Genomic DNA, 24,390 nt, shown 5'->3' with positions numbered 1-24,390 from the left:
ATGAAAGAGCTGCAGCATCTGAAACTGACCACAATGAACATTTGACAGATCAACAGTACCACAGTGCTTCAGTTTCAGCTTCAGAGTTTGGCATGCAGTCGACTCAGTGATGTAGAGTAGAATTTGGCGGTCAGATGTCACTGTAGATGTCGTAAAACATGTTTCCAACCACAACTCAGGAGTTCATGCACATTTTCTTGTAATTATAATGAAATTAGAAGCTGGAGAAGCTACATTCGCAGCAAAAACACCAAAGTTGTGGCTTTGTTCTCACTGTTCAAATAAAACACTGAAGTATTTAATTTTCTGACAATGATTTCGTCCAAATCCAAAGACTGCGGATTGAGATTAAGATAAAGATAAATGACCTGACGCCGCTATAGAAAAGTGAAGCCACACCTCCCTGAATCGTATCCACAATCAGAGCTGTCAGTCACATATTTAATCCCCTTCCTGTCTGAAAACATGCACCGGTAATAAGATAAAGTGGTGATGTGATGATGTTTCATGCCCAAAAGGTCATAGGTCGGCTTCATCATTGTGGTGTCACATTCAGTCAGATACTGAATCAGTGACACAGTGTGGATCGTAGTTTGACCTGAACCGGGCCGGTTGGTGGTAACTCTAGTTTCCTGAGTGCTGGAGGAGTTAACCCTCTGGCTGATATTCTTCAGGAGATCGAGTTACTTTTAAACGGGGACGGAGGAAACTGAATGCTGAAGGTTTGACTAAGTTACCTATGGAAGTTACCTACGGACTAAGACAGGGGTGTCACACATAAGGCCCGTGGCCCAAAAGTGACCCACCAAATGGTCCAATCCGGCCTGTGGGATGAATTTGCAAAGCGCAAAAATTACACTGAAAATTTGTAAAATTTAAAGTACAAATAATATCAGAATAACCTATACATAATGACGACTCCAAATTTTCTCTTTGGTTTTATGTGAAAAAAGTGAAATTGTATTATGAAAATATTTACATTTACAAACTATCCTGTTATAATAAAATGGGAATAACCTGAACAAATGTAAACACCCTAAAATTTCTTTAGAAAAGTAAGTGCAATTTTATCTGTTTTCTGCATTTGTAGATCCACTGTGATCTGTAAACTGTGTTAATAATAAGATGAGACATAATATTGTTGAAATTGCGCTTAATTAATTTATTTAGTTAAACATATTATTTATCATTTTTTGGTGCAGATTTAAGTTACATTGAACATTTGAATATTCAATTTCAGAGGCATTAAGCATGTCCCAGTCTTCCTACCCCCTCACCCTCCCACCCCTCCCAAATAGCAAAGTACTCATAGAACAAAAAAGGTAAAGTTAAAAAAAAAAGAAAGAAAATACTAAAAGCAAAAAAAAATTGCACTTATTATTTTATACATATTTCAGGGTGTACATGGTTGTTCAGGTTATTCATATTTTCTTAATGTAATTTAACTTTTACTCTAAAACAAAGAGGAAAAATTTGGATTATTGTTTATTTCTAGATTATTATGCCTGTTATTTTACAGGTCTGGCCCACTTGAGATCAAATTGGGCTGAATTTGGCCCCTGAACTATAATTAGTTTGACACCCCTGGATTAAGAGTACGCTGTGTCTGTCAGTTGTAAACATGTTGACATCTCAGCTGTTTTTAGTTTTTGTCACTCTGACAATTAAAGTAGCAGCCTTAGTCTTTATTCTTCATGACTATTTACCTAAGATTAATGCAGAGTGACCACGACGGTAGATACCTGTGATACAGTCAAACACATGGTCATTTGCAGAGCAGACGCTTTTATGGTTGTGTAATAATCAAAGTGTAGATAACAATGAGACATGCCTCTACCTGTTCTATGTGCACTCAGCAAGTCAGGAAAACACGGAGAATCAGCACTAATTCCCATGAGATACAACAAGTGTGAGCCTCGGGGAAAAAACATCTCTGTGCTCAGAATCAGGGAGAGAGGTCACAAAGTACAAATCTATCATCACTGTCCTTCAGAGGAGGTTTCACATATCTGTACTTTACTGGATGATTTACTGGATTTACCTGACCATGCATTACACTGACTTTTTAATACACATCTGTCTTTTCTGTTTCTTACATTTTACAAAAACAAGCTCAATGGTTTAGTTTTAATGGATTCAAGGTGAATTAACCTTTATAGTGATTTTACGTCGTCATGCATTTTCAGCATAACAATATAGTAATACATTTCATCTTATTCCTTTTATTTTTAATTTAAAGTTAATTTTATTTTATAAATTTGGAAAAATATATGCAACGAAATTTTGAGATCAAATTGACAGAATGGATTTTGAAAGGAACATTGCAATAAAGTGGAAAAAATAATAAGATGTAGCAAGATCAAACAAGACGAGAGCCTCTTAAGACAAACTGTAGTTTCTGGTTTTAGGGCTCATTCTGATCATTTTCTGTCTTTGGATTTAATGTTTAATAAGTTGAATTTTTATCCAGCAAGACAAGAAAAATGTCAAAGATGTAAAAAAGAAAAATAAATAAGATGGAGGGAAAAAAGCATCATGTTGTGTTGCTGATACTGAAAACTGATTTTCAGGTTAGAGTGGTTTAATGTTCTTCATGTTCTATTAATCCTGAGTGTTGGGTTATCTTTGTTACCCCTAACGACAACTGAAATCTCAGACTGCTTTTTTTTTTAGGCTGGTCCTTCTCATTTGTACTCGAGGAAAGACATTCAACCAGTCCCTCTACTTATTATTATTGTTTTTATTATTAATCTATACTTCTGCTTCAGTAAAGAGTGTATCTACTTCTATCCATTTACCTTAAATGTCTTGTTTTCCACACAGATGGTCAGTCTGTGGAGTCTGCGGTCCTATACGTTCATCAGGAACCTGACCGGAGGGGCCCATAAGACCCTGTACCTGCTGTCCTCCTGTGACTTCTCCCCTGATGGGGCGCTGCTCGCCACGGCGGCCTTCAGCGGGTCCAGCTGGTGGATCGACCTGTGGGACCCTTACACTGCACAGAAACTGGCCACACTGGTGTAAGTTTGTAGAAAAGCAGCCGAGGGGAGGCAAAATGTTGTGTTTGTGGAGATGTTAAAGAAGGGAATCAACAATAACGCCTTTTCTTGGAAGTGAGACGTATTTGTTTTTATTTCTTACACCTGCTGTAAAGTATTTCTATAAGGCAGACAAGTGGGAAGGGGTGTGGCTTAATGTTCCCTCACTGTCAGCTGTTCTCATCTGACTCAAGATATGAAGACTCTTGCGGCCTGTGAAACCTGTTCTTACCTGTTTATCTTCTGTTCTTCATGCAGAATCTCACATTCATTAATCAGGGTTCGTATGGGTCCTTGAAATCCTTGAAAATGCTTGAATTTCTTGTGTTTTCAAGGTCTGAAAAGTGCTTGAATTTTATTTTAAGTGCTTGAAAGTGCCTGCAATTATAACCAAAGGTACTTACAGAGAGGTGGTACATTTTGAAAAACAAGTGGTGCCAGGCACAACAAACCCCGCCCCTCACATGTATTGTAGCTTATTTTGGCGTGGATCCAGCTGATGTCATCATGTCTGTGTGTGATGATGTCAGCGTATCAATTGCCTCTATATATGTGCCAAGTTTAAAGTAAATTGAAACATATTTGATGTTTTTATGACAATTGAAATTTCACTCTTTATAAGTAAATAGAAGAAGAAAAAAGATTTTAAAAATTCATAAAAAAATTGAAACTTTGACCTACTTTTCCCAAAATGTAATGATATGTATTGTGGGTCAATGTATAAACCAAATTTGGTATGAATTCAACTAATTGTTTTGCTGCTACAGACATTTGAGATTTTGCCCATTAGAAGTAAATGGGGGAAAAAAAGATTTTAAAAAATTCATAAAAAATTTGAACTTTGACCTACTGTTCCCAAAATGAAATCAGATCTATTCTGGGTCACTAGCAATCTATAAACTCAATTTGGTATGAATTCAACCAATAGTTTTGCTGCTAGAGTGTTAACAAACAAACAAAATGAACCAAAAACAATACCCCTTGCCTCTCCTTCAGGGGGTGGGGTAAAAATAAAATTTTATGTCAAAAAAAGAACATTTTCGATTGCTCTCGGGTTGACTCCAGGTACATTTCTATTTTAATCTTTAGTTCAGTGTGAGTGTGCCCGAAGAACGCCAAGTGGCTCCCTTTTTTTGGATAAATCTTTGCGTTCTTCTTTAATTTCTAAACTTTTTGCTGTTATGAAACATACTTTTTGATGTTTATAGCATAATACAATATACATCATTGTGATAAAAAGCAAAAAAAAAAAATCAGGAGTGTATGTATTCCTGTAGATATGTATTTTACCCCAGCGATAAGACGCTGTGCTGGAAACATTAGAAAATGACCCTTAAAAGTGCTTGAATTTGACCTTGAAAAATGTGCGTGAACCCTGATTAATGCAAACAGACATCATTCTGCCTGCTCCCCCTCCCCATCTACAGTCATTAACACACATATAGTTTTATCCATAGTGACTACTTTGAAGACTACGGGCAAAACCAAATCTCAGCAATACAGTTCTCCCCCAACGGTTTACACCTGGCAATTGTAACTGACGACAGGTGAGCAGCTCATGGGTTCGTTCCTATTGCTCTTGTTGCTGTAAATTCAAACACAAGTTTGAGACGGACACGTTTTGTACCTGCAGAGCCCTTCGGATCTGGGAACCAGGAAAGAGAGGCATGGTGATGCAGACCAAACCAGACCGAGACTCCAACGGCCTGTGCTGCAACTACCATCCAGAAGGGGGCGTTGTCGCCACAGGGTAAAGTTTAACCATATACAAGACTTTTAGCTACTGATGGTCTGTGTAAATCTGAAAAGACACTGGTACAAGTTTAGCCTAAATCACAAACCTAACAAACACCATACCTGAATGTAACTGTCTGAGAAGTTTGTTGTAGTCGAAGTAGAATATTTCTGAAGGAGAAAAATCAAGCAAAATTAAAAGTTCATGTGAAAAGCTCAGGTTAAGCTAGAACATCCAAACACACTGGTTGATACTCCTCTTGTACAGTTGTCTTGGTTATAGTGAACAAATACAGCATATTACAAAAGAGAAACACTAAACTCAACTATAACTGAAAAGTCAGTCAAAATTTAAAAAGTGAGCAAAAAAGCCAAAACCAGTATTATAACAAATGTACTTTATACTAGAGGAATATCCATCGTTGAAGGAAATAATTTAAAATTAAGAAAAAGTAAGTTTCAATATATAAAAGCTTTTAATGCTGTCCAATACAATAAGTTATATGTTCTAACAAAAGGCATACTTGTATTCAGTGTTTCTCACCAAAACATAATCCTTGAAGGTGAAGTTGCTTTATTCTCTACATTTTGTCCCTAATACTCACAGCACCTAGCATTAGCTGCCACTGAAGACACTTGCACTCTAACTCCAGATCTTCATCCTCACTGTGGTCAGAAATACTGAAGATCTGTGGTGCCTGCAAACTATTTTATTAACCATAGGATCTTTAAAAAAAATAAAATAAAAATAAATTCACATATACTCCTTTCATTTACAGTGATTGTATGTGGTAAAATCGGATTTATCTTTGGACTGTTGATCTTTGTTCCAAGCTATAAAGTAACTGAGTTAGTAACCTTTGAAAATACTTTTAAAAAAGTAAGTTATATTTTATCATTATTAACTGGAGCTTCCTGTTGTTTTGCCCCCACAGCAAAGCAATCTGAGTATCCATGCCTTAAGTTCTAATAAACATGTGAAGTGCATTATTTTAATCTCTTAGATCCTTTAAATCAATGTCATCTGTGTTAAAACTAGACGTCTGAAACTCCACGGGGGTGTAGAAGCTAATCATGTAATAACAACCGATAGCGTTGGCCCATAATGTAATAAATTTGCCATTCTTAAAATGGAATAGGCCAATAACGCAATAACAGTCCTGAACCAGTAACGTAATAACTTTTGGGCAATAACATGAGTTATAATGTTTTTTAAAAAAATCTTTGCAAATGTAATAACTGAGCCAATAATGTAATATGTTAACATCACTGTATTTAAGTTTCATTTATTAGATATAACTGATGAAATCTCCCTCTCTCATCATTTTCACCATCAAGTTAAATAGACAAAAACATGGAGAGAGAGAGAGGGACATTTTATCATGGTTATATCTAATAAATGAAACTTAAATACAGTGATATTAATACATTACATTATTGGCTCAGTTATTACATTTGCAAAGATTTTTTTTCTTTTTACCAGGCCAATAACCAAAAGTTATTACGTTATCAGTTCAGGACTTATTACATTATTGGCTTATTACATTTTAAAAATGACAAATTTACTGTTATCGGCCCTTATTGTATTATCAACTTCTACAAGCTGTCCCTTATAGGTCACACCAGCTTCTACTTTTAATCCCAACGATGAATGTTCCTCCTCATTCGACAGAACCAGAGACGGTCATGTGAGGTTCTGGAGGGCCCCCAGGACGGTGCCCAGCCTGAGCCACCTGTGCAGATCCATCCTGCGCCACTCGGTCTCCACCCACCAGATGGAGCCGCTGCCCCTCCCCAAGAGGATCCTGGAGTACCTCACCTACAGAAACATCCCCGACCGCCTCAGAACCGGCTGCTCCTCGGACGAAGACGACTGGGAGACTTAGATGGGAACTTAACACTCAGTGCAATGAATGATATTTACGGCGAGTGATTGTTCTACAGTTATTAAAAAAAAAAGTTTGCTAATTGAGATGCTTTCGACACTTACATTAGCACAAGAAACATCTCATATTTTAATCTTAGATACATTCCTCCACTAAAGAGTTAATTTTTTTTTGCACTATATATCACTGCTGTATGAATACACTACTTTACTGTAATACAATGCAAAAACTCAATGTTCACAATGTTGCTTTGTTTTTGTTTTTGACTTGTATCAAAATTTTATACTATTAATTTATTGTGTAAATACCAACTGTATATGCATTTCTAATTGCCCTTTATCATCATATACACTGCTACCTGCACATGTTAATTGTTAATATGAGATAACAAAAACTGGAAATATAGGAAATAGTTTTATTAAACATATCAAAAACGTGTACATGTCTGAGCAGAGTTCTTCTGGTCTGTTGCGAGTTTAATCCAACAGATAATTCAACTACGATTTTCCAAGTGTGGGTGTGACTTCGGGTTTTTGTTTTTTTGGTACTAACTTTACATTTTTTCCTCAATTATGTGGATGTGAAGCGACTCCAGTAGCTGCTACATAAGGGATAGATTTCTGCCCAAACAAATTCCATTTTTTTCTAATTTTCCATCTTCTAATCGGTTGGAAACAAACACCCACCCCCTCTTAGTTCATCATAGCAGCTTGGTTCTAAACGTCCATGGCAGTATCAGATGGTTTACAAGTAAATGCAGAAGTAATTTGACCTCAGAGGCCCAATTTGAGGATGCATCTATAACCCAGTGATCACTTTTCATCTGCATTTAGTGGTTTCAGTGGTTTTCTAGGCGGCTTCACTGGTAACAAGGTCTCGCACCGCCTGGAAAGCTGCGACCATGGAACTCAGCTGGATCTTCTCATTGGTTCCTGAGGCGAGCCTGTGTCTGAGGAGATGACACATGCTCATCAGAAAAAAAACTGAACTAACCCGACGGCTTCATGTTAATAAATGAACTAGTGACGACTCATTTACACAAGGAAGCACTTACTCGACGTCGGCCAACTTGATGAGCAGACCGATCCGAATAGAAGGAGGAAAATCAACTGAAAGAGGAGAGAATTTTGTCAGTGGAAGATACATAATCATCAGAAATGGAGTAAAATAATAAGCTTAAATCACACTTATTTAAAGACATGACCATAAACATCATCATATAGGGCCAGGCAGCGTGTCTTATTTAAATGGAAGGATGCTCTCCCCCCAACATATGGACAATAGATCAGAGAGGTTATGCAAAAAAATTACATATACAATTAGGAGTTCTACCAGAAGGTTCTATGCCATTTGGCAGCCATTTATCAGCTTTGTCGAAGGTATAATAGCTACCAACATATCTGTAACTCCAATATCTGTGTTCCTTTTTACTTATTTATTTTTTAATACGTTTATTTTTAATTTTCTTTTCTCTTATTTATTTATTTATGTGTGCACATGTGTGTATATTTGTACATTTACAGAGGTTGGACAAAATAATGGAAACACCTTAAAAAAATCAACAAAATATAATTTAATTTGGTGTAGGTCCGCCTTTTGCGGCAATTACAGCCTCAATTCTCCGAGGTATTGATTCATACAACTTGTGAATTGTTTCCAAAGGAATTTTAAGCCATTCTTCAGTTAGAATACCCTCCAACTCTTTTAGAGACGATGGCGGTGGAAATCGACGTCTTACTTGAATCTCTAAAACTGACCATAAATGCTCAATAATGTTGAGGTCTGGGGACTGTGCCGGCCATACGAGATGCTCAACTTCATTAGAATGTTCCTCATGCCATTCTATAAAAATTCTAGCTGTATGGATTGGGGCATTATCATCTTGAGGTGAAGGTGTTTCCATTATTTTGTCCAACCCCTGTATATATACACTACAAACAAAAAGTTACAAACATTTCTTTTTTTTTTTTGGTCATTTTTGCCATTTGTAAATAAAACTATGTCTGGTCATTAAAAAAAATGTGTTTCAATTCAATTCACACAAAAAAAAGTAAAAAGCACTGTGCAAGAATCCCAACTGAAAAAAAAAAAAGCCCAAAAATTAAAAATATCCTTAACTTTTTGTTTGTAGTGTATATGCATGTGTCTGTGCATGTATTTGAAGGGGCTTACATATTTTTGTATGTAAGCTCAAGGTGAAGTTTATTTATGTAGCACATTTAAAACAACACAAAGTGCCTTAAGTGCTGTACAAATCTACAGATACAAAAGCAAGATATACTAAAACTAATAAATTAACAATAAATAGAAAATATACTAAAACTGATTTAAAAAATGGAAACACAGTAACAGGATAAATAGCATACTATATATACATATATTATGTCTGGCTCTATATAAACTTAACAATGGTCCAGTACATGGGGTGGATTTGGTAGTTGGATAGGTACTTGATACAAGTTTCATGGTTAAGTTGTATGTTTCTTGTTATACATGTGAAAATTGAAAATAAAAAACAGACCTTCATAAAAAAAGAAAAAAAAACATCATACAGAAAGACTTAAGTGTTGAGGTTTAGTGTTTTTTCTACAAAATATGACAACACATCTCAATCACCTTATAGTGTCCTAAATATTTCCAAAATGTATTTCGGTTGAACCAACAGACTACACATACAAACCCTGAACTAATGTTAGCCAAAGGGCTGAGTTTGATTTAACCCTTTTAAGGCCGCCTAGGTGTCTTCATGTTTTCTTTGCAATGAAAGTGTCAGGAAATGTCTTTTTTGCCAATTCTTTTGCATCTTTGCTTTCAGGAAGAATGTAACTTTCAATATCTGGCCATTAATTATCATTACTATGAATAATAAATGCTTCAAACGGTGTCTTTTAGTAAAAAAAGAAAAAAAAACAACTTGAAGTTTTTAGCGTATTTATTATCAGAAACAACTGCAAATGTCCATAATGAAACTTTTTGAGATTGGAAAAATAAACTTTTGTCTATTTTACATCTGCTCAAACATGCTTTTTGGTCTTGAACATTCAGTATCCATATTATAGCTTCATATTTTTTGTTATTTCCAGATGTTTCTTTAGCCTGTATGGAAGTCTCTTCTTTTCTACTTGTAATATACAGGGTGGGGAAGCAAAATTTACAATGAACATTTAGTTGTTTTTTCTCAGCAGGCACTACATCAGTTGTTTTGAAACCAAACATATATTGATGCCATAATCATACCTAACACTATTATCCATACCTTTTCAGAAACTTTTGCCCATATGAGTAATCAGGAAAGCAAACGTCAAAGAGTGTGTGATTTGCTGAATGCACTCGTCACACCAAAGGAGATTTCAAAAATAGTTGGACTGTCCATAAAGACTGTTTATAATGGAAAGAAGAGAATGACTATGAGCAAAACTATTACGAGAAAGTCTGAAAGATACTATTAAAGAGGAATGGGAGAAGTTGTCACCCGAATATTTGAGGAACACTTGCGCAAGTTTCAGGAAGTGTGTGAAGGCAGTTATTGAGAAAGGAGGACACATAGAATAAAAACATTTTCTATTATGTAAATTTTCTTGTGGCAAATAAATTCTCATGACTTTCAACAAACTAATTGGTCATACACTGTCTTTCAATCCCTGCCTCAAAATATTGTAAATTTTGCTTCCCCACCCTGTAGTCCCACATTGCTGCTGTAAAGTGTTATACAGTGTCAGAAAGCTCAGGATCTCAGCATTCCGATGTTGTTTGTATTTTGTGGATAATGCAAACAGTTCAGGAGTTACAGTAATTTGAATGCTGCAAAGCGTAAAATGCAGCGCCGGCGATACTGCCGTTGTTAAAGGGTTAACTCCTGTTGTCCCAACTGTACAATTGACACCATTAGCAGCTCTGTCGTAGAAACCCACCTTTTCCTTGGCGTGTGTGGTTATTTGTGTAACTTACCTTTGTGTATGAGCAGATGAACTTCAGTTAGGATATCATGTAGTGCCAAACCTTTCAAAGTTTTCAGCTGAAGGATCTCTGTAAACAGGTGTTGAGGATAACATGTAAAAACAGTCTGGGTCTGGGTGTCTGAGGTGCTAACATCTAGCTTTCCTGCATTTTATTTGCAGTGTGAAAGTTTACATATTGTCTTTATAACTGATCATTTACTTGTTAAGGGTCTTTCAGCTATAATGTGATACACTGTGTTACTTATTTACATTAGACTGGATGATCCTGTCGGTCATGGGTGTCAAACAGTCAAAGCAGGAAGTGTCAAAGGGTCCAATCCGGCCCGCGGGATTAGTTTGAAAAATGCAAAAATGACACTTAAGATAGTATATATGAACAATCATTTTAGTTCAGGGGCCACATTCTGCCCTGTTCTATCTCAAGTGGATCGGAGCAGTAAAATACTGTCATACTAACCTGTAAATACTGAAAAATCGAAATGTTTTTCTCTTTGCTTTAATGTAAAAAAGGAAAATTACTTGAAAATGTTCACATTTACAAACTATTCTTTCACAAATAATCTGAATAACCTGAATAAATATGACGAAGCTGAAATATCTTAAGAGAAGTGATTGCAATTTCAACGAGGCTTACGCTGTCAGGGTCCAACAGCAAGGATATATCCCCGAAATCCCCCCGATCCTCTGCTATATATAAATCTATCCACGATAATTGTTAGACAATCGATATGAACTCAATTTGAGCTACATCGACCTGATAGTGGCAGAATAATGGTCAGAGATCCAATTTTTCCCCACAAAACTCCACCTAGTGAATGAAAATGACACCATATGAACTCTGGATGGCAGTGAGGAAATAGACATTTCTAAGACAACCAATATGAACCAAATTTTACCTCAGTTGGCCTATTACTGCTTGATTTTTGTCCAAAAAAATGATTTTCAACTAAAGCGCCCCCATTTGGATGATTTATAATACTCAGAGAAGCTGAAATCGAAAGGGTTCTTCCACTAGGGGTCCACTAAGTTGGTTATCAAGGGAAAAGAAATCCAACCAAACCTGGCCTAGTTATCGCATTCACACGAACTATGTCTGGCAGTGGCAGATCTAGCAGCGGTGGTGGGGATAAAACCATTATATATTATAATAGTATTCTGCCTGTTACTAAATGTTTTATGTATTTGTAGATCCACTGCGATCTGTAAGTTGTAATACACATGTTTAAATGACAAACTGAGGCAGAGTATTGTTAAAATTGAACTTATTTTTCGTAATAACTTTCAGTTTTTTCATAGTTCATGTTGTTCATATTTTTTACAGGATAGTGTGTGGCTGTAAACATTTTCACGGTGTAAATTTACTTTTTTCACTCTAAAAAAAAAAAAAAAATTGGAGTTAACATTATTTATATGTTATGTCATTATTTTACTGGTCCGGCCCCCTTCAGATCATACTGGGCTGAATGTGGCCCCTGAACTAAAATGAGTGCAACACCGCTGCTGTAGGTGAAGGATACGATTGTACGCTGTGGTGAAATCTTGGTTGAGGGACCAGTCGAGGATGTTGGCAATGTCTGAGCGGAGGGGATGACCCGTGCAGGTGTACACTGTGTCCTCCGTCACATTTCCGTACGCCATGGAGGTGCTCTGAGTTCACCAGAAAAACAGACGTAAATGTATTAAAAACACAGAATCAGTGGCAACAATGAAAGGATGATATCGAACTGGAAATGATCACAGAAACACACCTGGAGGATGTTCAGCGACCTTCTCATGTCCCCAGATGACAAGGTCACAATGGCCTTCATTCCATCTGGAGTTATGTTAATGCTGCCTCAAAAAACATGAAACAGTGTTAGAGTCATAGACAATGGAGTATTGAGGTCACACAATGGGAATTCTTTGAAATAATATTGGATCAGATTTTATGAATAAAATTGTGATGTTACAGGAATAAAGACATGGTGAAAAAAAAGGTTCAATTATGATGAAACATTAATATTTTGAGAAAAGATGATAATATAATAGTATGTGAATAAACCCATAATATTCAAATATACAAACATCATACGTCCCAAAACATGATGGATAATTGCCTTAAAGTATCATCTAGTGCCACAACATTAATTTTTCATTAAGAGAAAATTGCGCTAAAAAAATTGCTTTTGTAAACAAGGGACAACAGCATTTAGCTGGCAAGATCAGGAATTTAGTATGTTTCTTAATCCTCACAATATTACTGTATTCTGGTAATATTGTATTACATCCATCTTACTGCAGCTCTTTACATAGATATTGTGCAGTTAGACATATATAAAAAACAACAGACTACATTCAGGGTTCCTACAGGTTTCTTCAAGATAAATTTAAGACTTTTTAAGACCTTTTAAAGACTACTTGGAACAGAATGCCCATTTCACTGCCATACTGGCAGATATTTATGACTCTGTGTTGGGCTGGATGTTCTGTGATAATTTCTCACCGGCAGCTGCAAAGTTAGTGATAATTGGTTCCTAATTTCAATATAAATTGTCAGGTTGGAAGGGGAGGAACTGAGGAGACTAACATTACTTTCTTTGCAGCTTGGACATTTCCCAGACACACTTAACACCTACCATATCAAATGTAATACCTTTTAAATACTTCTTTAAGGTATTAAATGCAGATTTGTAAATTCAAGACTTTAAGACCCTGTACATTGTTCCATTGCAGCACACACACCTCTCCTGCTGGACGACGTACTCCAACCGTGGGATCATCTGGTCCGGGGACAACGGGCCGAAACGGAACCTGGTGCAACGCGACTGCAGGGCCGGGATGATTTTGGACAGATAGTTGCAGATCAGACAGAACCGAGTGTTTTCTGTGAACTTCTCAATGACTGAGCAAGACACAGATTGAAGAGAGAGTGCATGTTAGATCAAAATGCTATATCCCTCACTGTCCACTCAAATGACCTTTTCTAACCACATACATCATTAAAATACAATTGTGTGTCAATACACCAACCTTTAGATGCGTTATTGATTTTTTTAAAGCACTAAAGTGCAATAAGCACACACCCTGTAACCCAGTAACAAACTGAATTGTGTGGCTGCTCACTGAGCCGTGCGCCTCACAGTGGGTGACGCCTGGCTGAACAGATGGCTCACCTCGCCGCAATGCATTCTGGGCATCCTGGGTCATGGCATCAGCCTCATCTAGTATCACCAACTTGAAACCTTTCCTGGAGGACAGAAGAGACGATTGGAAAGGAAACATAGCCATTAAAACATTAATCTGCTTGAACTTATGAATGGAAAATTTAAAAAAAGAAAACTGTATAGTGTTAGAGCCAAAAAAGTCATCTTACTTGAAGATTGTTCTGGTGCTGGCAAAACTCAGGATGGGGCCTCGTACAACGTCAATACCTCTGTCATCTGATGCATTAAGCTACAAAGAAAAAGAAAAACAGATAAAGACAAACAGTAATTTGTGAGTATAATACCAGAAAAGCTTTCAACTAAACTGAATCTGTAAAGAGTGTTCAGATGTACCTCCAACACCATGGAGTTGAACTCTTTATCCTTATACAGCTGCTTAGCACAAGCCAGGATGGTGGAGGTTTTTCCTGTTCCGGGGGGGCCATAGAACAGGAGATGGGGAAGTCTGTCCTCACTAATAAACCTCTGGACTGGATGACGGAAAAACAAATAACAAACTCAAGATATGATACCAAGTTGACTAAAAACATGCTTGCTTACTGAGACAGGCACTAATATTACTGGATAATCTTCATTTAGCAACAAAATAATCATGTTTAATGTGCCACTGTTATACTTACTGGTGCTCAGAATATCTTTGTGAGAGATCAAGTCATCCAGCGATTGTGGTCTGTACTTTTCAACCCTGGCAAATTGGACGGTGGAATGGTTAGTAAAATACAGCACAATATCAAACACTGATGAATTCAAGTCTACAACAACTCGGGAATGTTGATTTTAGCGGGGGGCAGTTTGATGAATATTTGTTTAATATTTTGATAGTCGCCTGCAAAAAAGCATTCACGAGATGATGGCTGCTTCCTGAACCCCCTGTCATACAGGAGTGGAGTGGAATGATTACTTTTTCTCTTCATCTTAAGAAAACTTTTTTTTTTTTTTTTAACTCTGGACCAAATTGATTAAGTATATTCAGCCTTTACAACCAGATTTTGTGGAAGCCTGAACTGTAACTTTGACTTTACCTTATTGTCATTACTTCTGCATTTATTATAGTTTTTAACCTCATCTAATCCCTTCTCTCTGATTTTTTTTTTGTGTCAATTTGTAAACATGTTTTCTCTCCATATATGTATATAGTTATTGAAATTTCTAAAATACGTGCATGGCAGTGGGTCCCAAACTGCTCTTGATATTATACATGCTATGCTCTGTAATATAAACTGCTGTTCCAAAATAAAAAAAAAAAGTCTACAACAGCTCAGTGTTTACAATGTTTACGCAGTACTTCATTTATATAATGCAATTCCCTTCTAAAAGCACATATTATATATTTAACCCTAACCCATATAACACATCTTTGTCACAATACAGATGCATGAAGAAGTCCCTTTATAATCCTTCACATGTGCTATAAACAATGCACAGTATTTCAACTTTAGCATCTTGTCATATCAATCGCTGCAGCTTTTTAGAGGATAAAGCCAGTTGAATGAAGCGACACCTGGAGGATTCGTTTGCGCTATATATGCCGAATTATAGAGAGTCAAGCGGAGCCTCAAAAAAAGTATTTTATTACGCATACTCGAGCTGCTTACTTCTAACACAACAGGAAAACTAACACGACACTGACGGACGCAGATTCAGCGGCTAGCTGCTAGCTAAAGGTTCGCTAGCTCTGCTTAAGCTCCTACAAAGACACTGAACTCACCATGGTAAGTTTCTGGGCTGAGCTGGCGTTTTACTTGTAGAAGCCATGAATGTTCCTAAAGGTAAAATTAGCTCCAAATGAATAAATATGCTACTTTTACTTCAGTTCTCTTGCTGCGGATAGTGGTAGTGGTGGACGTATTTGGCGCTCTCTACAACAAAACGTGCGTAAAACGTCAGCGCGTACAGCCAATGGAATCACGTTGTTGGCTGTTGTGGGCGGGACCTAGTTGACATGTCTGCCCACTGTAAAAGGAGGTTTTACAGTTAAAAAAATGTTGTGAAGAATGAACTCATTGATTGTAGGGACAATGCTGCAAGAAATCTACTGCTATGAGGAGTGTGTTGTTATTATGTGACTTTTGACACCTTGTAGGACTGATACTGGAGGATCTGGGTTGATTTTGGGGTTGTAAATATAGAACCTTGTCCTTGATTCTTCCTTTCTCTCATTGAATGTACCCCTTGTGTTGTATTCTGTGAGCTAAAAAAAACAAAACAAAAATAAAAACAAAAGAAAGGAGAATAAGCAGTTGAGAAAGACAGATGAAAAATGGAAAGCATACACGCACACTTCAGTGCATGTAGATCTTTATGAATACACCCGTTCTGTAGTCTGTATCTTTGTTCATGCTGGACATTGTGTTTTCTCTCTCTCCAGCTGCTACCTTTCTCATAGTCTTTTCAGCGAGGCAGGACACAACCGTGGCAGAAGTCTCAGCAGGTGACACAGAAAATGTCACAAAAATTTCCCAACAATGCAGTACCCTCTGCCTCATGAGAGATGACGTGACTGTATACAGTGCTGATCCCACTCTGCAGAGACTGCTCCAAACTCAGTTAACTATTACAGAGATTATTTTCATTATTGACAAGTTTTTAATAATAATGATGGAAATAATAATAATAATAATACTGTCATTGTTACTAAGGTTTTCCTCTTATCTATTGAAAGGACCACAAGGATTTTTACTTCAATACACTGTGTCTAAATGATACTTAAATGGACGAAAGGAGTAAAGTAGATATTTTTTTTGTCACATCAGCTCTTGTGTCTCATTTACTTTTGAACTAAAGCTCTCAAACACTTCTACAAAGTTTTCGAATTTGTTAACTGCAAATAGCATCAACGTCAAACTCCTGCAAGAATATCACAGAGCATGTGAGTCAGTGTTGAATACTTAAATACACTGTGTTCCTTTGTAAAAACTTACCCCACTAGTGGTAAATTGTAACAGTTACAAGAATCCAATCTAATCCAACCTGTCTTTATTTATGAAGCACTTTAAAACAACCACAGTGGACCAAAGTGTTGTACAGAAAACAGTGGAGTTCCAACCATACATGCCTACTTAAACTCATTATTTTAAGGAAAAATAATGATATTAAAATGTCGATGGCCTTGCATTTAGGATTCTGGATATCTGTCTGTTTTTTGTTTGTTTTTTTGCAATGTAACAGTTAATATCTAATATACCTGGAAATGCCTGCCTTTAGGTAATTTGTAGTTTTTTTGCTTTTTTTTTTCTTAATTCAAATTTTTATTCAGAACAGTCTTACAACATGTTTCACAGTACATCATGGATACAAAGTACACTGTTCTCTCTCTTTTTTTATAAGAAAGAAAGAAAGAAAGAAAGAAAAGGTACTTTGTGAATCTTTGTTGCATGTATGTCGTCATATAAATATAGACTTTCCAGTGCAATACAAAACAGAGGAGTAATTTGTGAAGAATCAATGCTTCTCATGGAAATCCTACTTCTGCAGAACAATAACAAAAATAGTAATAAAAATTCTATACGTAAATAAACATATTCACATTTACTTACATACACACACGTTTACCTACATATATACATGATTGTGGACATGCCCATGATGTACACACATGCAAAAAAAGGAGTAATATAAATAAAATAAATAAGTAAGTAAATGGATAATAATCATAACAATAACAAACTTGTACATATAGCCAACCGCACTTCTAGGATATAAAACAAGGAAAAATATGTATAAATTCATATATATGTATACACACATATAATACTAGCACTATTAGGTTGAAGGAGCGTGGTAGTTTGTAATAAGACTGCAAACGTATGTTACACAAGAAGCTGTATTACCTATTTTGTTTAGTGTACATTTTTTCATTGGTTTCATTAGTTTTGTAAAAAATTACTGTGCAAAATAAATACCATTAAGGGGTCGACATTTATTTTATTTATTTTTTTTTTTCCTTTTAATTTGTCATGTCCAGCATCATAACAGCAGAATGTTGGTGTGGCTGCCTTGTTGCGCTAAACAAATTTGCTTTGCCAAAGGGAACTTCATAAAGTATATGAGGCTCCCACTGATATTCCACTGTCTTTATTTTGGGGAAGAGAGAAGGAGAGAGTGAAGATGGGAAAAAAAAAAGAAAAAGAAGGTGGTGTAGACCCTTACAAGAAAATATCAACAATACTAACAATAACAACCATGGTGATAATTACAATGATAATAACTAGAACAAGAACTGTTGTTGGTACGTGATTATTGTTGAAATACATTGTATTATAAGATATGCAGACTATCATTTAAATAGTTACTAAGTGTAATATACATCAGTTTTCCTAATCTGTTTTCTATCGGTTATTTACATTATTAGGACTCTAAACAGATGTCACTTTATTGTTAAGGAAGCAAAAGTACTGTGTTATATTGTATAAATGTGAGATGGGGGTGGGATTTAATAAGTTTTCTTCTTCCCACTCCTTTTTGAGCAGTACATGTTGAATTTATTTTGTTATTACTAGTGTACATGGCAATTGTTATTTTGTCTTGATCACCTTGATTTATTATATAATGTATTTGCTCTGCTATTAGTTCCTTGTACACAAACAATGTTAAATTTTTTCTTCTGCCCAAAACAAATAAATGAATGAATGAATGAAAAATAAAATTAATAAAACAAATTAAATGAAAAATAAGACAAAATGAGAGAAAGCATGAACAAAATATCATAAACAACAGTACAAATAACAGCAGCAACAAATTTACACATTATTTATTTATTTATTTATGTTGTTTGCTGTATGTGCTTTGATAACCCTTTTTTTATTGATAATATACAAATATACAAACAACATGGCATTCGTATTAAAGAAAATACAAAGGCACGGGTGCAAAAAGGAATACATATATAGATGTCAACAACGATGAAGACTGCAATTTTTGAAAAAAAAAAAAAAAAAGAAAAGAAATAAAAATAACTAACAAATAAAATGAGGTGGGGAGCTAGGGCTTGTTGTACAAATCATATTCTTCAATAATTGATATAATCTTCAATGCAGGTTTACTCTTTATGTGATTGAGAGTTTTCATATAGAGCAGAAAGTCATTATGGAAACTGGAAAATGTGGGTTTCATCTTCAAATGTTTACATTTGTGTATGTAAAATTATACAAAAATGATATTATTTAGTAAAAGCCTTTGTTTCCTTGATAACCCAGTGAAAAGTCTAGTTTTTGGTTCCTTTTAGTTCCTTATCCAGGCCTTATTTATTCATTCATTTATTTATTCATTTATTTTTTTGCTGCATGTGCCTTGACAACCCAGTTTATTATTATTATTATTATTATTATTATTATTATTATTATTATTATTATTATTAATAATAATAATAATAATAATAATAATAATAATAATAATAATAATAATAATAATAATAACAATAGACAAATATACAAACAACATGGCATCCGTATTAAAGAAAATACAAAGGCACGGGTGCCAAAAGGAATACATATATACATGTCAACAAACATGATGACTGCAATTTTTGAAAAAGAAAAAAAAAAGAAAGAAAGAAAAGAAAAGAAAGAAAAAAATTAACAAATAAAATGAGGTGGGGAGCTAGAGCTTGTTGTACAAATTGTATTCTTCAATAATTGACAGAATCTTCAATGCAGGTTTACTCTTCATGTGATTGAGAGTTTTCATATAGAGCAGAAAGTCATTATGGAAACTGGAAAATATGGCTTTCATCTTCAAATGTTTACATTTGTGTATGTAAAATTGACCCAGAATGATGACATTATTTTAGTAAAAAGCCTTTGTTGCCTTGATAACCAAGTGAAAAGTCCAGTTTTTGGTTCCTTTTGGTTCCTTATCCAGGCCTTATTTATTTATTTATTTATTTGTTTGTTTGTTTGTTTGTTTGTTTGTTTTTTATTTTTTTATTTTTTTGCTGTATGTGCCTTGACAACCCAGTTTATTATTATTATTATTATTATTATTATTATTATTATTATTATTATTATTAACAATATACAAATATACAAACAACATGGCATCCGTATTAAAGAAAATACAAAGGCACGGGTGCAAAAAGGAATACACATATAGATGTCAACAAACATGAAGACTGCAATTTTTGAAAAAGAAAAAAAAAAGAAAGAAAGAAAGAAAAGAAATAAAAAAATTAACAAAAAAAATGAGGTGGGGAGCTAGAGCTTGTTGTACAAATTATATTCTTCAATAATTGACAGAATCTTCAATGCAGGTTTACTCTTCATGTGATTGAGAGTTTTCATATAGAGCAGAAAGTCATTATGGAAACTGGAAAATGTGGGTTTCATCTTCAAATGTTTACATTTGTGTATGTAAAATTGACCCAGAATGATGACATTATTTTAGTAAAAAGCCTTTGTTGCCTTGATAACCCAGTGTAAAGTCCAGTTTTTGGTTCCTCATCCAGGCCTGGAGACAGTGCAGTGTGGGCTCCCTAATCTCGCGAGAGCGGCCCCTCACGGTGGAGCCTGGGCAATGCGATGCTGTTGCTGTGGGTTTGATTGACAGGAAACATGTCGGTGTGGTGGGAGCGAACCGGGATGCAGCTGCTGCCAAGGGAGACAGGGAGTACCTGCATCCAGTCCTCACATCAGCACCTTTAAAACCCACCAGGCTTCTCTCCCTCATCCGTCCGCTTTATGATGCGCTGAACCGCTTCTCTTCTCTTCTCTTTTTTTTTTTTTTTTCTTTCTCTCGATCTGAAGCGGAGGGGCACCCAATGGATGCTGTGGCGAACCGTGTAGTACTGCCAGGGATCTTCATCTTGGGTTTGATTTAGCCTCCAACCAGAGACACCTGGATGAAACAGCAGGAACTACGAGGACTGTTGTTGCAATGGAGTCGGCTCTGTCACGGCTCAAACCCCGTCTGTAAACCGACAACATCTCGTTTCATGGCGTTTTGCAGGTTGCTCTGCTCCGTGGGCTTTTCCACGTTTCTTTTCTGAATTATATATTATAATTTTTTTTTTATTTCATTTTTTTTTTTTACATTTTTTTCCGGAAGGGGGGGAGGGTTTATTTTATTTTTTAATTTAATTCTTTTTTTTTTAATTTTAAATTTATTATTATTTTTTTTATTTTTAAAGTGCAAAGGGAAAATAACGACCACTGCTCGCAAACTATGAACGAGGAGATGACCAAAAGCGAGGAGCAGCATCTTAGTTTGCAGAAAGCCTTGCAGCAGTGCGAGTTGGTGCAAAATATGATAGACATAAGCATTTCTAGTTTGGAGGGTTTACGGACCAAATGTGCCACATCCAACGACTTGACACAAAAAGAGATACGAACGCTGGAGGTAAGCACCGTTTAAGCGCAGTGGATGATCTCTACTGTGCATCTCCATCTAAATCAATACGAAGGCTTGTGTCTATTTTTTTTTTTTCTGGGTCACTATGCATATTTGTTTTGCCACCCCCCCCCCCCCCCCCCCCCCCCCTTTAAAAAAAAAAAAATAAAAAAAAAAAAATCAACAAACAGCTTGTCTGCTTCCAGCGCTGTCATTGCATAAATATGCAAGCTTTCTGTTCTGCTTAAAGCCCACTGCTATCTGTTTTGTGCAGTGCAATAAATCAAGAGGCTATGGGGCTGCAGTGGGCTGTTATAGACTTGCGCATTCTGCAGGTGGCGAGGAGAGAAGGTGGCTCTTCTCCATCAGAATAAAATCTGAGGCAGCAGAGGCCTATAGGCAGCCCGTGTTTACAATCCATTACCAATATGCCAGCCTGCGCATCTGGGCTCTCAGCACATCCAGGCCCCAGACGTTATGCAAGAGGGGCAGATTACTGAAACTGTTGCCAAATATCGTTATCCGTGTAATTGGCCCGTGGGGTATTCCATAAATTGCGTTACGTAATGGCTATAATGCCCCTGTGTTGTGTTTGAGATCTCGGATTAAGTGCTGTCCGTTTTGAGCCCACTCCAAACCAATCGAGCACCCCCCCCCCCCCATCCCCATCCCCTTCCCCTTCCCCTTCCCTTTCTTTTTCCCTTTCCCTTTTCCATTTTCTCTCCTTTTTCACCACTGATGTTTGTAACAGGACATTAAAAAAAAAAAAAAAAAAAAAAAAAGCCATAAAGTGCAATAAGGTCACTGGAAATACAGTCCAGCATCAACGGCCTGTAAGAATGTTATAGTGATGCCTCTGGAGATTAAAACAAACACCATTAAAGTGCGATAAGATCATCATAAACTCAGCACTGAGTATCTGTGTACCATCACAACACTCTCAGCCCCAGTGGGGATATAACAGAGATATTACATAAAATAAGAAAATACCACAAAGTGCAATCCACTCCACTCACACTAACCCCAAATCCTGCAGGAATAATATTTACTCGCACTTTATGGCAGTAGATAGTCTGATATTGGAATATATTCATCTTAACCCTTTCATGCATAGTGGTCACTACAGTGGACAGCTATTCTCCAGCTGTTCTCTTGTATATTCATGGGTTTTGTTGTTTTAGTTCCATATCAGCCAACACATTGGACGCTTATGCACCATCCCATACACTGACATTGAAAACATTCCTGTAACTTTGCTGTTCTTGATAAACCTGATCTAACATGTTCAAGTGTAAATCAATTCCTTGTTATTGTTATTAGACTGAAATTAACAGTAAAAGTTCTTTTTTTTTTTTTTTTTGGCATATTATGTCCATGGAGTGAGTAATGACTAGTATTAGAATACACTACAAACAAAAAGTTAAGGATATTTCTTTTTTTTTTTTTTTTTTTTTTTTTTTTTTTTTAGATTTTTGCCATTTGTAAATAAAATTATGTCAGGTCATTAAAAAAAAATGTGTTTCAATTCAATTCACACACCAAAAAGTAAAAAGTGTTGCGCAAGAATCCCAACTGAAACAAAAAATCGCCCAAAAATTAAAAATATCCATAACTTTTTCTTTGTAGTTTATGTTAAAATATGAGAAAACATCAAATTAGCAGCATTTAATGTTTTTATGTCATAGTTTTCACACAGTATATCAGTAAATACATATTTCTTTGCTTCAAAAAGTAAACGCATGGTGTCCAGCTTGGTGGACATTTTTGCCACTCCATGAAACATAGCTTCATAAAAAAAAAAATTATAATAATCGCATTGTTTTTTTAATCTCCAAAGAGGAATAAAGAAAAAAAATCTTGATTAAGGTTCTCATAATTCATGCATGAAAGGGCTAAAGTGAAGTTAAATGTTGCACAGAAAGAACAGGACTGGAACTGTCATCCAACAACATAGAGAAGTAGTTTTAACCTGTAAAGACCCAAATATACACCAGTGACCAAAACCATCTACTGAGCTAAAATGTTTAATAACTTCAGATCCATTAATTCTATCAATACTTGTAAATAATTGGTGTAAAATACAGTTTGTCATCTTTTCATGGTCATCAGATATGACCCATGTGGATGTTCAGAGGCTCCATAGTTACCGTGGAAACCCCGTCGTCTTCTACAACATTGATTCACCAGTAAAACCCATGGAGTTGGATCAATGATAGCGGTTCTACACACTTGGATGATGATATATTTTTCTGAAAATGTCACTTTTTCTTCAGTTTTCTCTCTTTTAACATATTAAGCTTTGAATTTACTGTTAGTTTTCATGGAAATCTAAATTAAATATAAGAAAATACATGATTTACAGTGAAAAATGTTAAATTCTGAGGATAATATTATAATAAATGGTGATAAATCAATTAATAATTTAAATAGAGAGAAAAATTCACATGAGTATACTGAAAAAGTCACTTTTTCTCAACTTTTCCCTGTTTTTGCTATGATAACCCTCACATGTAATCTCAGCATGATGATAAAAATACACGATCAGTAAAATAAATAATGGAAAATACCTGATTTTTACTGAAAAACATGCAAAATGGAGATGATAGTATTATGATAAATGGTAATAAATCACTTAAGAAAGGTTAAATAGAGAGAAACATTTATTTGGGAACGAACACGAAAGAAGCTCTGGGTCTTTATGGGTTAAGAACAAATGAGCTGCTGGCCATACAGTGTGGAGATGAATGTCGCATGCAAGACATTATGTTATTAGATTATATGCTAGAATATAAACATAATGGAAGTATTCTTTATGTTCTGTTACTATATATTATCATTGGATGTTTATGAAAAGATTTGCACTCGTTGACCTTTGGTGCATAATAATAAAAAAAAAAAAAAAAAGAAAAAGGAGAGAAGTTTCTAACTATTTGATAGATCCTTAGCTATTCATAAACCAACTTTAGATGGGTTTTCATCATGACATTTAAGTAATTAGTCTATATACATGTTATACTGTAGATGGAACAAACGTCTATCATTTAGTGATTTAATCTTAGTTTATCTTTAGATTTTTGGTTTAGTTTAGGATCTCTGCTCAGGTTGGGGGGGACGTTATTATATGTCATTAATTTTCCTGTATATTTTTGGAGTATTTTTCAGAGTATCCCATACACATATCTATGTTCTTTCTTGGGGCTTTGCAGTTATGTCTGAATTGTTTGTGAATAATCAGAACTGAACCAAA

The 24,390-nt window shown here is 35.6% G+C and overlaps 3 protein-coding genes across 4 annotated transcripts in view; 2 read left to right on the top strand and 1 right to left on the bottom strand.

Annotated features, from left to right (window-relative positions):
• The window catches only part of wsb2 (WD repeat and SOCS box containing 2), an 11,999-nt gene extending 5,268 nt beyond the window's left edge, over positions 1 to 6,731 (top strand). The window contains exons 6-9 of one of the 2 annotated variants that reach the window (XM_030143998.1): positions 2,824 to 3,020; positions 4,484 to 4,585; positions 4,672 to 4,788; positions 6,445 to 6,731. In XM_030143998.1, coding sequence (XP_029999858.1) covers positions 2,824 to 3,020; positions 4,484 to 4,585; positions 4,672 to 4,788; positions 6,445 to 6,658 — 630 coding nt within the window. In that variant the 3' untranslated portion in view covers positions 6,659 to 6,731. The remainder of the gene's footprint in view (positions 1 to 2,823; positions 3,021 to 4,483; positions 4,586 to 4,671; positions 4,789 to 6,444) is intronic. The other variant, XM_030143999.1, reaches the window with a different exon arrangement.
• A 328-nt stretch (positions 6,732 to 7,059) lies between these two features.
• rfc5 (replication factor C (activator 1) 5) lies at positions 7,060 to 15,677 on the bottom strand. Its single transcript, XM_030144000.1, has 11 exons — positions 15,529 to 15,677; positions 14,441 to 14,505; positions 14,154 to 14,290; positions 13,970 to 14,049; positions 13,770 to 13,843; positions 13,339 to 13,498; positions 12,366 to 12,447; positions 12,135 to 12,264; positions 10,607 to 10,684; positions 7,713 to 7,767; positions 7,060 to 7,607 (listed from the first exon to the last, which is right to left on the bottom strand). The coding sequence occupies exons 1-11, from the start codon at positions 15,573 to 15,575 to the stop codon at positions 7,508 to 7,510; spliced, it is 1,008 nt and encodes a 335-aa protein (XP_029999860.1). The 5' UTR covers positions 15,576 to 15,677; the 3' UTR covers positions 7,060 to 7,507.
• Positions 15,678 to 20,379: 4,702 nt separating this feature from the next.
• Positions 20,380 to 24,390, top strand: part of ksr2 (kinase suppressor of ras 2) — a 178,289-nt gene continuing 174,278 nt past the window's right edge. The window contains exons 1-2 of the mRNA XM_030144487.1: positions 20,380 to 20,762; positions 20,944 to 21,152. Coding sequence (XP_030000347.1) covers positions 20,979 to 21,152 — 174 coding nt within the window. The 5' untranslated portion in view covers positions 20,380 to 20,762; positions 20,944 to 20,978. The remainder of the gene's footprint in view (positions 20,763 to 20,943; positions 21,153 to 24,390) is intronic.

The sequence above is a fragment of the Sphaeramia orbicularis genome, chromosome 9, assembly GCF_902148855.1.
Source record: "Sphaeramia orbicularis chromosome 9, fSphaOr1.1, whole genome shotgun sequence".
In the NCBI taxonomy this organism is placed as follows: Eukaryota; Metazoa; Chordata; class Actinopteri; order Kurtiformes; family Apogonidae; genus Sphaeramia; species Sphaeramia orbicularis.
Note: the sequence above shows the minus strand (reverse complement) of the source record. Positions and strands in the feature narration are given on the sequence as shown.

Excerpts from the sequence above, each read along its gene's own strand:
- rfc5 (XM_030144000.1), bottom strand. The coding sequence starts at position 15,575 with ATGGCTTCTACAAGTAAAACGCCAGCTCAGCCCAGAAACTTACCATG. Across the intron at positions 14,506-15,528 it reads CAGCCCAGAAACTTACCATG|GGTTGAAAAGTACAGACCAC; the intron begins GTGAGTTCAGTG and ends CCAATTTGCCAG. Across the intron at positions 7,608-7,712 it reads ATCAAGTTGGCCGACGTCGA|ACACAGGCTCGCCTCAGGAA; the intron begins GTAAGTGCTTCC and ends TCATCTCCTCAG.